The 14,979-nt window shown below is 42.5% G+C and overlaps 1 protein-coding gene across 3 annotated transcripts; it reads left to right on the plus strand.

Annotated features, from left to right (window-relative positions):
- Positions 1–1,630: 1,630 nt before the first annotated feature.
- On the plus strand, positions 1,631–8,931 carry Cbln2 (cerebellin 2 precursor). Of its 3 annotated transcripts, XM_040757812.1 has the most exons (5): positions 1,631–2,084; positions 2,581–2,625; positions 3,744–4,262; positions 6,961–7,080; positions 7,257–8,931. In XM_040757812.1, exons 3-5 carry the CDS (start codon positions 3,906–3,908, stop codon positions 7,452–7,454), a joined length of 675 nt encoding a protein of 224 aa, XP_040613746.1. In that variant the 5' UTR covers positions 1,631–2,084; positions 2,581–2,625; positions 3,744–3,905; the 3' UTR covers positions 7,455–8,931. The 3 variants fall into 3 exon arrangements, with proteins under 3 accessions (XP_040613746.1, XP_012980574.1, XP_040613747.1); XM_013125120.3 differs by lacking the exon at positions 2,581–2,625; XM_040757813.1 differs by lacking the exons at positions 1,631–2,084; positions 2,581–2,625 and adding an exon at positions 2,915–3,156.
- The last annotated feature ends 6,048 nt before the right edge of the window (positions 8,932–14,979 follow it).

Genomic DNA, 14,979 nt, shown 5'->3' on the forward strand with positions numbered 1-14,979 from the left:
TTGTTGAAATATGAAACTCAAGTTGAAATTCAAACATGATTTTCATTCTGCTACATAAGGACACTTGCTTTCACACCATAACTAGTTCAGCATGTAAACTTTACCTTATTATGCTCTGTCAGTCTGATATTTTCACAATTTCTAACTTGTTGAAATATGAAACTCAAGTTGAAATTCAAATATGATTTTCATTCTGCTACATAAGGACACTTGCTTTCACACCATAACTAGTTCAGCATGTAAACTTTACCTTATTATGTTTTTTATATATACTGCCTTATCCACACATCATAAAAGAGGTTTTGTTCTATTTGTTTTTGTTTTGTTGTTTGTTTCAAAAGCAGTGATAAATTCGTTCCATCATTTGTATTAATCATAAAAATGTCTCAAAGTACTCAAGAAAGCTGTTCAGTTAGACAATTATTTTAAAGATTTTAGGTGTGTGCAAGGCTGTTTCCTTCTAAATTAGCAAGCTACTCTTGCTCTCAGTCGGCTTCAAGTTTCTTTTGTTTTCTTATCCTCTGTTGTTAGGTTTACATTCAATTCAGTCTTCTTGACGGCAGGATACAATCGTATTTCTACGGCAGAGTCAACCAAACTCAGACAATATTAGAGTAAAATGGCTCTAAAGTAAAATAGGAAAGCGCGGCTGCTGTGCCTTTTCCAGGCTTTCTGGCAGTGAAGTCCAAGGCTCCTGCAAGTTACAGTCTCCAGTGACAGTAGTGTAGGACTGAAGAATTTCGGAGTTATTTAGTGGACCGTAGTGTTCTGCATGTTGTGTTAAACAGGATGCATAAGTCTTTGAGGCTATTCCAACCACTGCCCTGACACCCAGGGGAAACCTTTGGCCTCAACAAAACCTATGCTGTGGGCTTCATTTGTGTCCCCCTCCTTTTTATTGCACTGATTGGATGTGCACAGTATCTTCAGTGTGTGGGCCGTCTGTCCTAGAGTAGCCATGAAAGAGCCATTAACAAGGCTCTTCAAAATCTCCTATCTGAGAAGACAGGTCTGAAAAGGCAGAAGCAGAACTGCTGAAATCTTAAAAGGGAAGAGAGAAAGGTGCAATGATGTCTGGAAGGATAAGACAGGCACATGCTATGCACGAATGAACTACATAGACTGATTTGGGATTCTCCCCCCTCTCCCCCCGCCCCGCCCCGCCTGACCTATCAGAAAAGCATACTATCCAAGACAGTACAAAAATATTCATAATGATTCTTTTAAAAAAATCAGATTATAGAGTCCACGCTTAAAAGCTGCCTTGCCTTTGTTCGGTGTCGGTATGTATTACACAGCCCAGAGGTTTTTTCAAATACTGTGTGGGCTGTAATAGTCCATGGTAACCCGCTTGAGCAAACATCCCCTTGGCAGGGTTACACGTTAGCCGGGTAAAGAGCTAAAGACACAAGCATGGTTGCTGTAAATCGCGAGGCGAAAGAATATCTAAAGACAAGCTTGTTGCATTTTTGCAGGCACCAAAGCTGCCTTAGGAGCTCAGGTGAAGGAAAACAATCTTCAAGTCTCACCTTTTGTCCCTGGATACTACCCCACCACACTCCATAGGTTTGTTTTCAGCCTGCGGACGGGAGGCTCCAGTGCCCGTAGGTGGCGCCCCTCGTCCGTGCTTGCACATCTTGCCGCTCTGCTGGCGCAGCTCGGAACCCCGCGTGTCTTCCCTGGTCTTTAGAGCCCAGAGACTGCGTTTTAATAAATCCGCGCGTTGGCACTGCGCTCTACGAGCCCCGGGGTTCAGAGAAGCAGACACACAAACGCAGGCAGGAAGCGCCCCTTTAATCTCTGCCAAGAGCTGACGTTTCACAAACGGGAGATTCTGGAATTGCAGTTCTAAAACCATCAAATTACCAAGCTTTTTCCTTCCTTTAAAAAAAAATACTATTCGGTTTTTTTTTTAAGTATCCGTGCCCCTCCCCCTTTAATTATGAAAGTGGCCACTCCGTTCAAGACTAAGACTTGGAGGGACTTTGGAAAAGAAAAGGAATCTGGAAGAAGAAACTCAGCTGGTGCTTCCGAGGGCGCCTAGTTTTAAGAAGGCACCTAGGAAGACTGCGTCGGGCGTCTAGGTGAGAGTCGGACTCGGGCTTGGCAAGGTGCCAGGGGGACGGGGGTTGGGGGGAAAGTCCGAGGGAAGGGGCTGTGGATTCTAGGACGAAAGAAGCAGGGAGTCGGTAGTTGGCAGCTCCGGGATGTGCCCTCTGGAGTCTGGGGGAGAGGCAAGAGACCAGGGATCCTGTTAGTGAGGTGCGCGGAGGGCGCGCGGGACTCGGAGGAGGCAGCCGGCGAGCAGCGGTGCTGTCCCCAGGCTCGGCGCGGCTCTGCAGAGCGGGAAGCGTGTGGGTTCCAGACGCCGCGGTGCGCGGAGCTGCGTGGAGCGGCGCGCTGTGTGGGGCTCCTTGGGAGCGTGGGGCCGGGGCGTGGTGTGCTTGCGGAGCCCAAGCGGACCGCGGGAGAGGCGGCAGGGCGGGGCGGCGCGGTTATTGGCCAAGCTCTGGGAGAAGGGTCGTGCTCCGAGGTGTCCTCCTCCCGCTAGCTCCCGCTTGCCTCATTTTCTCCAAGCAGAAAAACTTCGCGGACCTAGGTGCTCGCCCATCATGGATGTTCCAGGTAACCCACCCCATCTGAACTCCTGGATCTGGTTGCTAGTTGCCTTTTTAAAATGCTTCACCAGAACCTTGAGCAATGCTGGGGGTTAAAGAGAGAGAGAAGAGTCGGTGGCGGAGTGCGGGGGGGTGGGGGGTAGGAGGTGTGAGGTGGTCCGTTATCCTTTGTGTAGGAACTGCAGACAGGATATTTATTGAAACCCAACTTATCTTTTCTTAGAAAGAACACTGGAAGAGTTGCTCGGAGAGCGTGGGTGGCAAGGGGAGGGTTCGTTCTGTTTGTGTTCCTGGGCTGGGTATTGGAATGGTGGGCCTTTCCGGGTTAGCTGAAGAAGAGGGTATCGGTTGCAAGTGCCAACCCGCCTAAGTTAGCAGAAAGGTACAGAAGAAAGGGAGTCCGGTCCAAAGACAAGATCCTGCAAATGAGTGAAATCCGGGGATTCTGATGTTGGAAGAGGCTGCTAGTTGTCTTTGCCAGAAAGAGGACTCCACCAGCAATCCTAAGGGGTTCCTCAGTGACTTCAAGGACTTGGAAGTGGGTGTTAGAATTTCGCTCCTCACCCACCCCTATCCTGCCTTTCTGTTTCTGTCCTTTCCCTTTTCTTTTTAAGCTCAACCACCCAAGGAGCTTTCTGGAGATTTTTCCCCCTCCTTTGGTGGTGTGGGTAGGCTCTTTTTATGAGATAAGGAGTGTTTAAAAATTTCTTCCTGGATAGAAAATTAGAGGAAAAGGGGGAAGGCATGGAGAGGAATGTTTTTTAATGGCTGTCCAGAAAGCCACTGATATAAAGCTGACGAGGCATCATTTTTTCTTTGATTGAATTTAATTCCTCTAGTGTTGGGATGAGTATGCAGGGGGCGACGGTGATGACGCCGTCTTAGAGGTCCCCAACCCCTTTTACAGGGTCTTACAGAATCGCCCAGAACCCCAGGCTCCGGAATCTGTTTGGATGGGCTGACTGAAGCTCCAGAGGCTTCTCGGATCCATTGTGCCACATCTGGAATGGGGATAGCTGTGTGGGACCACGGGGATGGCCTTCCCGAAAGGGATAGAGAGCACCAGGCACTTGCCCTGCTGCACACACCTTTCTGCCTAAGGATTCCAATTCTTTGCCCTGACAGGTCCTCTCGTGCCTTCCTTCTGAGAATTATTTGGCCTTGATCATCTGAGCCTGGGACCCATCCCAGAGAAGGCTACTGCTCCAGACCTGAGAGTTCCTGTGCGCACCCGGGCATCCCTTCGGCTCCTGCTGGCCTTGGCGTCCTCGGGGCGACCCAGCCCAGATGCCCGCGCCTGACCGGGGTCCCCGAGGGCCACCGGTGAGCATGCCCGGGCGCCGGGGGGCGCTGCGCGAGCCGGCCAACTTTGGCTTCAGCTTGGGGGCGGCGCTGGCCCTGTTGTTGCTGCTGCTACCCGCCTGCTGCCCGGTGACGGCTCAGAATGACACGGAGCCCATCGTGCTAGAGGGCAAGTGCCTGGTGGTGTGCGACTCCAGCCCATCGGGGGACGGCGCTGTCACCTCTTCCCTGGGCATTTCTGTGCGCTCAGGCAGTGCCAAGGTGGCCTTCTCCGCTACTAGGAGCACCAACCATGAGCCGTCAGAGATGAGCAACCGTACCATGACCATCTACTTCGACCAGGTTAGCGGTTAACCTGCACAGCCACGGATGAGTGGAGGACCGGCCAGTGTGCACATCTAGCTAGAGCTCCCAGCATCTCCAGGAGGAATGCCAGGCTGGTTTTCCCACCTCTGCCTTGCCCTTGCATTGCTCCTTTTACTGTTTTCCCAGAGTCCCTCTTGAACACATTGTAGTTTGTTTTTAAATACCAGCTCTCTTGCCAAGGATTACTGAGAGTCCTGTAAGGTTTCCGGGCTTTCCAAGGGTCTGATAAAGATGAGATATGAATACATTTTCCCCCAAAGAAAACATAGTGCGCTTTCCCTTTTGCTGAAGGTGAGGCAGTGTTTGTGGTGAGCAATCTTCAGGCACCTGGGGAGGGAGCATCCTCTTAAAGGTGATGCATGTAAGAGAGTTTATTATTCAAAAAGGAGTCCTACAAAGGGCCAAACCTACAGTTTACACTGTGAGATCCAGCGACAAGATGTTAATTTTCAACAAAAATAAGATTGTCCTCTGCTTATATACAGAATTTCTGCTATGGGCAGGAAATGAAACTTTTGAGGGCTACCCATACAGTATATTAAAATATAAATGCTTAACATGACAAAAGCCCGTGACTTAGGTGGCTTTAAACCACTTAATTTCTGGCCTCTGGGCCAAGCAGTCAATGATCCCAGAGATGGCTATGTAAATGTTTCTCTGGGTGGTGACCTTTCTGTGTATTCTCTCCCTGTGATTCCTATTCGTCTTCAGGAATTGAAAAGATGAGAGTGGTTTTCATATTTTTTCTAATCAGCTAATGCTCTTACCAATGGGCTTTGTGTAAAATGGAGTCCTGAAACATCTTTGGACACAGATGGAGTTACTATCTACTGGTGTTCCCTCTGTCCAGGAGCCAGCTTCTAAACCCATTTATAGCCAATGCACACATTTGATCTCTTTTTAAGCTGTAGTATTAAGTTTAAAAATCTTGCACTTGAGGGTTTAGGGAAGTTGCTTAAATATGAAAAGAAAAATATTTCATTATTTCCAAATAAGACAGCATGATATAAGAGTAAATATAATCCATATTCTCCTTTATCCAGTATTATTTTACTTTTTTTTTCAATTATGGTTTTGCACAGATAGTCCTCACAGTCTTTCTAGATCCACTGATTTGTGGAGTTTTCAGGGAAATGCAGATACTTAGTCAAATCGTAATAGGAATCTTGTTCTTAGAAACAAATTAACTTTGGTTCCTGGTTTTAAATGAGGGAGATTACAAGTGAGGGAGGCCCATTGCCCAGGGCCTGGCTGGGTGTCTTTTCATTTACATACAGCCTTGAATTTACATAGTTCCAGAATTTACAATCCACACTGAGGGGGTGAGATGGAGAGAGGAATGCGAGCAGCTGGAAGCCCGTACAGGGGAGTGCTTCCTTCTCCAGTGAGGCACCTTGGGGAACACTGAGCACAGACATCAGAGGCGCTTTGTCTTCAACAATGAAGTAGAGCGTGTGCCTGTGAGACACCTGCCCTGGAGTGGGCTGAAGTGCTACTCACAGTCTGATGAAGAGGCAGTATTCCCCAAGCCACACCGGCCAACAGGCAGTGAGCAGTTACTGGTAGCAACTCACTCTGCTCTGGGAGTTTGTGTAGTCTATACAGTCATCCTGCTAAAGTAACAGCCTAGGCAGGGAAGCTTTACTTTCTGATCAGATAAAGGACAATCCAGGGTTCTGGTGTTGCCAGCTGTTTGTTTTGTGAGCATAAAACACCCAGTGGGTTCATTCTGTTGTTGTAACAGCATTGGAGCTTTACAGGAGGAGAGGTGGGAACAGGATGTGGACACAGCAGCCCTTGAACACAGAGGGACTGAGGTGGGGAGCTTGATTTTCTTCACATTCTACTATGACCAGAGACACGGTGTATTCCCCTTCAATGTGAGGAAGACTACCAGCAGGGCCACACAATCCTCTGCTAGTAGCTACCGTGAACTTACCTGCTGTGGAATTCCCTTAGTTTGGACTAGGAGTGCCCAAGCTACCAGGTCTTTCCTCTTTGTTTGTTCAAGCTCTTTGACATGGTCCCCACACTCGGCCAACAGAGCCAGTCCTGCTTAGGAGAGGGGCGAGTGAATTTGAGCTGGGCAGCCAGTGTTGGTTGACAAAAACTCACGACCCAATGCTGTCTATGAAGCACCTACTGTGTAGTGCTAGAGGCTGGAAGACTCTGGACCGGGAAACCTCACACAGGCCATTCTCTTACTCCTCCTCAAGTGGGCTCATGGAATGGACTGGTGTGCTCCATCAGCTCAGCTCACTCTCCATTCCGTGTGAGGTTTTATGTATTAAACACGACTTCAGGTTGAACTCCCTGTGACACCCTCTTTTAAAAAGTAGGTTGAGTTCACAGGTTTCTTCTTGCTAGATTTTACTGTCTCCCATATCTCTCCATATACTGTATCATACAGAATTTACATATACCACTTGGATGTATAATTACAATATACTTCCAAAGTCTTTATTCATCAGAAGTCACGAGCATGCCTTTGGGGTGCGTTTCTTCATCGGATGTTTTTCATTTTGGAACTCAATGCTGCCTGACTTGTTTGAGTTACACTGTTGGCTTAGTGGCACTTAGTCTCAATTCTGATAAACCAACTGGCATTGGGGGTTATCTGAAAACCTATTAAGGGAATGCATAGTTCAGTACCCTGTTTCCTCCTCTTTTACAGGTTTTGGTGAACATCGGCAACCACTTTGACCTTGCCTCCAGTATATTTGTAGCACCACGAAAGGGGATCTATAGCTTCAGCTTCCATGTGGTCAAAGTGTACAACAGGCAAACAATCCAGGTGGGTTAGATCAAAGCCCTTGAATGCTTGGTAAATGGGGGGTTGGGCTCTGAGTCATCTGGAAAACCTGTCTTTCAGGTTTCAGGTATGTGGGCAATCCTTAGGGGAGGAAGAGAGCAGGATGTGGGGAAGGAGGTGGTCTCTGATCTGCTGAGCAGTCCTCTCTGCTTTTATAGGTCAGTTTAATGCAGAATGGCTACCCGGTGATCTCTGCGTTCGCAGGAGACCAGGATGTTACCAGGGAAGCAGCCAGCAATGGTGTTCTGTTGCTTATGGAAAGAGAAGACAAAGTTCATCTCAAACTGGAGAGGGGGAACCTCATGGGAGGTTGGAAGTACTCCACATTCTCGGGCTTCTTGGTCTTTCCTCTATAGACATGGAGCCAGCCTGACAGTGGGAAGGTTTTGACCAGAACCCAGGGATCTGCCCTCTGTAACACCTTGAACTTGTCTGAATAGAATGCCTTGGGCTGACCTCCATCAGATTGTTGCCGTAGAAGAATGATTTCTTCTAAAGCTCCAATATGTTCTTTGACTATTGACAATTCCTCGGGAACCTGGCCTCTAATTAGTTTTAGACGACAAGTTCTTAAGGAGAAATGAAATTATCGATTTGAGCAATTTGTACCTGTGATTGTAAAGTGGATATCGGATTTTATTGTTGGAACCATTGACTTACGTTCTATTGTTTGTACATTGTATCCTTGTCCTGATGACATAGATGCTGCTGACCCTCTGTGGATTGCACGCTGCAGTCAGGGCTTAAAACAAGAGCCCAGCAAAGAACAACCTACCAGACAGTCCTTGACCTGTGTTCTCTCTGTGTGTGTATAGCCTTAAGAAAAAGAACAGCTTCATTTTCATCCTGTAGCTTACCCCTGGGGTCTTGGGAGGAATGGGAGGGAGCTGAACACCTTGGGGACCTGTCAAAAAGTGCTTTATCCTGAGAAGCAAATTTTGCACGACTGGACTGCAATTTTTGTTTTGTATTGTCCATGGTTTTCTTTCTTTTTGTTCCCCTTCTGGGTGCTTTCTTTTCCTTCCTCAGGTTTCACTCCTCAAACCTACTTAGTTTTCATTCTGGAGTCCTGGAGAGAGAGAAAAAACAAAAACAAAAACTTATGTTCAGAACAAAACAAAATCTGCATACTTTCTTTTGAATAAGAGCAAACTAGGAAAAAAAAAGATGAAGTCCTTCTTTCACAGTAAGGACAGCAAGTAGACCATCATGTATATTCTTCCCTAAAGTCTCTCTCAAATGCATCTTCAAGCTTGCAACCTGGATTTTATTTCTTTTTTTTTTTAATTTATACTCTGGGATCCTTTAAGAGCTTGGCATTCCTCATTGGCCACAAATCCCTTTAAAAGTGGAGCTGAGGTGGACAAATCCTCTCATTGCTTTTCCTCTTGATGTATCTCAGTGGTGAGTTAGAGCTGCCTCTGATTGACCACACAATGACCAGATGCCTCAGAGAAACAGGACCAGCACCTCCTCAGATCCTCCTTTGATCTGTCAAGGAGAGCGATGGGATATGTTGACACGCTGTGGATGAACACCTGGCAAGAAGTCACCTGGACTGGAAGTCACGGCAGTTCAAGGTACTGGCTGCTGTACCCCTTCAGTGGTTTTTCAAACCCTGCTTGTTTTGGCATCTTGTACAACAAACAATATCCAGTTGCAGCTGAGACAACTGGTGCAGTGTGTGTGCACCAAGGAAATGTCACTAATCCCAAAGTAATCAAAGATGAGACCTCAAACTGGATGTCAATTTGTCTTTGTGTAACAATGTAACCAAAATATTGATGATAAAACTCATAATTTAAGATTCAGAATAAACGGGTTTGATGTCTATCTTGCTCTAGTCCCTCCACATCGTCTCTCTTAAAATGATGGGGAGGTATAGGATGAGTACCAATGACGACCTGGGATGTTAAATTTATGTTGTGATTCTTTACAAAGGACACACACACACACACACACACACACACACACTGATGAAATTATGGGTCTCTAGGGGTATATTGTTCATTTAGATATAATCAGTTTATACTGAATTTTTTCAAAGAGTAAGATTCTGGAGGAGAGAGCTAAAGGACAAAATTAAGGTTTAAGAAGTAATTAGTAATGTCAAAGATTTGAACACTTGGGAAGGTTCAGTTGTTTTCAGCTTGTGTGAAAGGATGAATTTCATGGTCAACAGGCAAGTGCAGGAGATACTGTATAACTACAGTTGGATTATAGTCCTCAGCTTTCTTTCCTAAATTGAACAAGGAAGAATGATAAAAGCTTTATTCTATTTAAATGATGTTGTCTTGTGAGGAGGGAAAATCATTTCAGGTACTCTGACTCTGGCATGAAGACATATTTCTAAGTGTGAGCTGTGTTTATTGATGCTGGGAACATAAACAGAAGGCAGATGGAGTGTGTGTCCCTTGTGTTTTGTTATTCTTAGATGCTTTAATTCTCTTTCCTTCATTTCTTTAAGTTCATGCTCAATTTAAGACAAGCAAGAAAACCTCATTTGAAGATAGTATTACACTGCAGAGATTGGAAGATGTAGGAGTCCTTGTTATTAATATTTACATCCTTTAATAATACATAAAGCACATATTTCATTGTGTTTATATCTTTATCGTGTACAGATTGCCACTTGGTAATGCTGTCTCATAAATAAGTTATTAAATTAACCAATATAAATGTATTTCGGGAGTTTATTTTCTATTAGAAAATCAGCTTCCTCCTGATGGTTGTGCTCTTAGCTTTCTTTCTTTCTTTGCGAGTGATGAGAATGCCAGAAAGTACATTAGTATTTAGCCCTCATGGTAATGTTCTGAGGTGGCTTACTATCTATTGCAGCATCTGCCTTGGTCATCCCCCTATAGAATCTATATAGATTTCTTAGTTGCTTGAGAAAGAAAGCTTAGCTAAATCAAGTTTTATTGGATATCAAAAGAGTTATAGAATACATCAATCAAAATAATACCTTTGCTGAAAATTTAGTTTGCTTGTGATATCCTTGAGAGATGTGGCACTCTTAGGCTTGTCCCAGAAGAAACATCTATACCAGTTAAAAAGTTAAGATGTGATTTTTATTGTTTGTTTTATTTTGTATTAAGAAGAATGGTCTAATATTTAGACAGAGCTCACTATTCCCGTCTCCTAGCGTAGGCATTTGCCTCTGTAGAGTCAATACCCAGACTGTATAGAATCAGTCTGCCCCATAACCTGTGAGAGGACCTCTCAGAAGTTCTTGGAGAATGACCAGAGAGGATGGGGGTAATGAGTTGGATCTTTACAGTTGGGAGAGTCTTTTCATAAAAGCATATTTTTCAATGTGTTGTTGTAAATATCGCTTATTAAATATCTGGCAGGAAGGTGATTGTGCATGAAAGTATGTTTCAAAATACTCAAAAAAGGCTACTAAAGCTGTTGTGTTACAGTGGAGTTTCCCTTAATTTAACTTTTTAGGGATAAGATAATACAAAATTCCATACTTATTGAATTTATTTGAATTCTCAATTATGCTATTTGACTGCCCCTTGTGGTTCATACTCACCTTTGTCTTCTAGTATATACTGCCAAATCTCATGAAAATGTATGCTGATAATAATATTATTCACAAAAGCAGCATAGATGACATCAGCATAGCTTTTAATGTCAGCTTTCTTATGCTGCTAATGCTTTTCAGGAAGTACTCTTTTCTTAACTTCAAATATATTCTCAGTTGACATACAACCCTCATGACTGAACTCTAGGTCCTGGAAGATCATGTTTACTATCTGTGATTCCTCAGACATTTTTGCACCCTAGTGTTTTTGGTAAATTTTCATGTACAACAGGTATCATCTACATTCTTATAGTGTGTGCTTTCTATACCAGCTTATATCAAAGCTGCTGTAGACAACAGCTATTGAATACTAGCATAAAAACTCATGCCTCTATTGAGATTTTATAGGTTTATTTACTTGCTTGAAAAAAAAGACTTAGTTAACTCAACTTATATTGAACTATTAAATTAGAAGAATTATTAAATATATAAAACAAAACAAGATCTTTGCTGAAATTTGAGTTGCCTGTCATGTTTTCTTATTGTCCAAGATAGCACAGTGGTCACATACTTAGTGACAGTTATGTAGCATAGATACTGTTGCCTTTGAAAACAGCAACATGCACTTTTTATTTTAGTGACATTATAATAAAAATACATAGATTATCTATATTTTCCTGGGATGTAGGAATATGTAAGAGAAATATTTCACAAATTACCTTCTACAAGCAAAACAAAGCATGGTTGCTACTTCGTGCTTCAACTGTAGAAAAAAAAAAACAACGAATATTGTGTCAATTATGTGGCCATATTTTCCACTTTATTATTTTTCATAATGTTTTTATTGATTATAAAGGAACAAATATTGTAATAAGATGGTGTTGTTGTTAATAAATAGTTAATATGTGTTTAAATTCCTACATCATAAAAATCATATAATAATTAGTGCAAATATGCAAATGAATGAAAACATGCTATTTTTAAGATGGAGTAAATATAGAAACAAGTTTCATTGAGTTATTCCAAAGGGTGATTTTTTTTCATGGTGTGGAAGCACTTGCAAAAAAGTAGTAGGGTATAAAGTACAGAATTGCCTTGTTTATATGAAAATTTCTTTATCTTGATATTGCTGCTAAAATAGGATATAAAATATTTTTTTAATTTAAGAACAAATCCTACAAATTCTCTGGAAAATGTTAGTGTTACTTTTCTTAGCATAATGAGGAATTACATCAAATACCCTGAAGTAAGTTAACATGCCAGTGTCACATTGGTTTGAAACTTCTATTTCCTTGTGTTTCATAAGTCTTCTCTAACCTCCTGTGAGCTGATGAGCCACAGATATTAATCATAACTTTCATTTAAACATGTCTGTAGACAGAATTCACCAAAAATTGTTTACTGCTTTGTTGATGGATATCAAACATTAAAAAAATATAGCACACACACACACACATATATGCATATATATATATATACATATGTGTGTGTGTGTGTGTGTGTGTGTGCTGCTTTGTTTCACAGCTATTCATGATATAACTGGACAGAGTCAGTGTCCACAGCCCTTTTTCCAAAAACAGAAAAGTCTTATAATAATAATTAAAAGATTCTGAGGAAAAAAATTCAAGCAAACCTATCATGTCTATGGGTCTATATACTGACATTATATCAAAATATGAATGTTCAGTAAATGAAGTTTCCTTACATTTCCAAACCCAGTAGGATCACTTGCAAATTTTAAGGGCGAAAAGCCACGTGGTTTTTGCCTCCTGCAGATAATAGAAGTTATGTTCCATCTTCCTAAGTGGGTTGTGCTGTGCGTCTCCAACTCTGGAATCATTTACGTGTCTACAGCCTCATATGTCATCATCTTCATCAGCTCACCCACATACACTCAGTGTGTAGTGTAAATGAGCTACTTGACAACTTAATTCGGAAAAGAAATCTTCATTCCCTCTTTGTAATGCCTACAGCATGACTCCCCAGGGTTAGAGTGCTGCATTGAGCTCCAGCTAGCCTAACAAATGGAAGCTTCTTACTAATGAGGCAAGAATGTCTTGCAGCCTGCACAGCCAAGCCTTGCTCTTTATGACTCTTCCAGCCCATGCTTCTGGGTGGCCAATGACCATGTTTGATTTGATGTCAGTGTTCGGGAGATATGGATTTTGCCAATACTTTGGAATGTTGAACTACTATTTTGATCTTCTTAACAGTAATCTATGTATTTAAAATATTTATTTCAATGTCCTTACCCATCAGAGTGCCCTGGGATATAGGATGTCCTTTAAATTCTTTATGTTATGATTAAGAAATAAGCATTTATTTTTTTATTCTGGATACATCTTTATTATGAAACACACTGATAGATAAAATAAAATTACTATTATAAATGTAACTAAGTTAATTAATTAAAATTTGGCAAATCCTTACTTCTAAAATACCTCCACTGTAGCAGTCCTGTAGGCTTGTGTAGTCTACCAAACATTTGTCTTTTAATTACTATATGCATTACCTATAACCATTAGATCATAAGTACCACATTTGCAGAAAAATGAAGGTGTCTTTTTGTGTTTCTAAGACCATGTCAGGGTGTCATGGTGAAATTTTTGTTCTGGTACTATAAACTGCCAATGGAAAGAACGATCATATTATTCATAGGAATAATCTGGTCTTTAAGGAAGCAGGTGTGGATATTTCCTGTGTCATCCCACAGTATTTACCAGTTATAGCCTAAGGGCCAGAAGTCATTTACGTGAGATCGCTCACTCAGTGTGGACAGCAGGGCCCACAATCAGAATGCAGGAGTTAAACTTCTGGGGAGATTGGGAGACATGGCAGAAGTATGTGGGACCATGGAAAATTAAAAAATGTGATTACTGAAATGAATAATGAAATTTACAAATGAAGAAGAGAATTTTATGTAGACAGTGATATTAGTGTAGATCCGATTTCCAGGCTACAAACTCCTTGACTGCCTCTCCACCCCATGGTGAGCAAGATAGAACTTCACAAACCTACAGCAGAATGGGGTTCCTTTGAAAATCTTGACAGCATCACAGTTAGAACTATAGGAGACTTCCGTCACTTTACAACAAAAAGATAAAAATTAAGAGACATTTAGTGTAATGCCCCGCTCTTCCTTCTTGTCTTCCAATTTGGGGGAAGGGAAAAGAAAAGGAAAAAGAAAAGGAAAGAAAAGAGAAGAAACCTTATGCTAAAGCTAGTCAAATCCTTTGAAGTAGATATACAGCCAGGTGCCAAGGAAGCATGATTTCAATACTGCCTTAACCAGAAGTGAATTTAAGGACTTACTCAGATCTTCGATACCTTTTACAGGACAGCAGTTTAATCAATAAGTATCTATTAAAAATGTTGGTCTTTAAGAATTTCACCCATGGCCAGGTGGTGACACACATCTTTAATCCCAGCACTCAGGAGGCAGAGACAGGCAGATCTCTGTGAGTTTGAGAACAGCCTGGTCTACAGATCAAGTTGCAGGAAAGGCTTCACAGCTACAGAGAAACCCAGTCTCAAGAAATCGACACATGTACATGATGTATTTAGATCAATTTTACTACCCCCTTCCACATTCTCTCCTATCCCTCTTACCCCCTTCTTGTCGTACCTTGATGCTATTTTTAAACCCACTGAGTTCATTAGCGCTGCTTGTCTGTACATGGGGTGTCAGACTTGAGGTTTCATAAGCTTGAACTCAGGCCTAGTACAGTCAATGGAGCCCAAACCCTAGGGGGCTAGATCGTAGGAGACAAGGGTGAACTTAATGTTATTATTCTGCTAATTGGACATAGTAATAAACTGCCTCCAAGTTATCTCTATGTCAATAGTCTAGTGTCTCTCTCAATCCTCAGCACATAAACTTCTTTCGATGTAGGTGGTGACTAGTACAGAGACTCACAACTGGTCAGCATCCAGGGAATAAGAAACTGTGGTGTGCTAGGATGGCACACATGTATGTGTGTGCATGTAAGCATGCAGACAGCATGCATGTTCAGTATTTTACTAACTAAAGTGTCTTCTGTGACTTTGAGCTGTATCTTTGAAGGCTGAAATTGATGGCCCAGGTGCCGTAGCACATGGACCTGTAGAATCACATCCCTTGGATTTATCTGTCTTCAGGCTTGTGTTTTCACATTTCACTTCTTGCTTTCAGTCTGAGGAATGCATTTCACCAGAAGGTAGAAATTACATCTGGTCTCCCTGACAGACAGAGATTGAGAACTGTTGAAAATAATTAGGCCATCTGGTGCTGTAAATCCAATACAGGGTTATGATAAGTGGATACCAGCCTAATCTGCACTCCCTCCCTTGCATCTGAATTTCCTTGTCACAAA

Source organism: Mesocricetus auratus, unplaced genomic scaffold, assembly GCF_017639785.1.
Source record: "Mesocricetus auratus isolate SY011 unplaced genomic scaffold, BCM_Maur_2.0 Super-Scaffold_100015, whole genome shotgun sequence".
In the NCBI taxonomy this organism is placed as follows: domain Eukaryota; kingdom Metazoa; phylum Chordata; class Mammalia; order Rodentia; family Cricetidae; genus Mesocricetus; species Mesocricetus auratus.

Bases quoted from the DNA above. Each gene is read 5' to 3' on its own strand.
- Cbln2 (XM_040757812.1), top strand. From the start codon at position 3,906: ATGCCCGCGCCTGACCGGGGTCCCCGAGGGCCACCGGTGAGCATGCCC. The intron at 4,263-6,960 runs GTTAGCGGTTAA...CCTCTTTTACAG, and splicing joins TGACCATCTACTTCGACCAG to GTTTTGGTGAACATCGGCAA. The intron at 7,081-7,256 runs GTGGGTTAGATC...CTGCTTTTATAG, and splicing joins ACAACAGGCAAACAATCCAG to GTCAGTTTAATGCAGAATGG.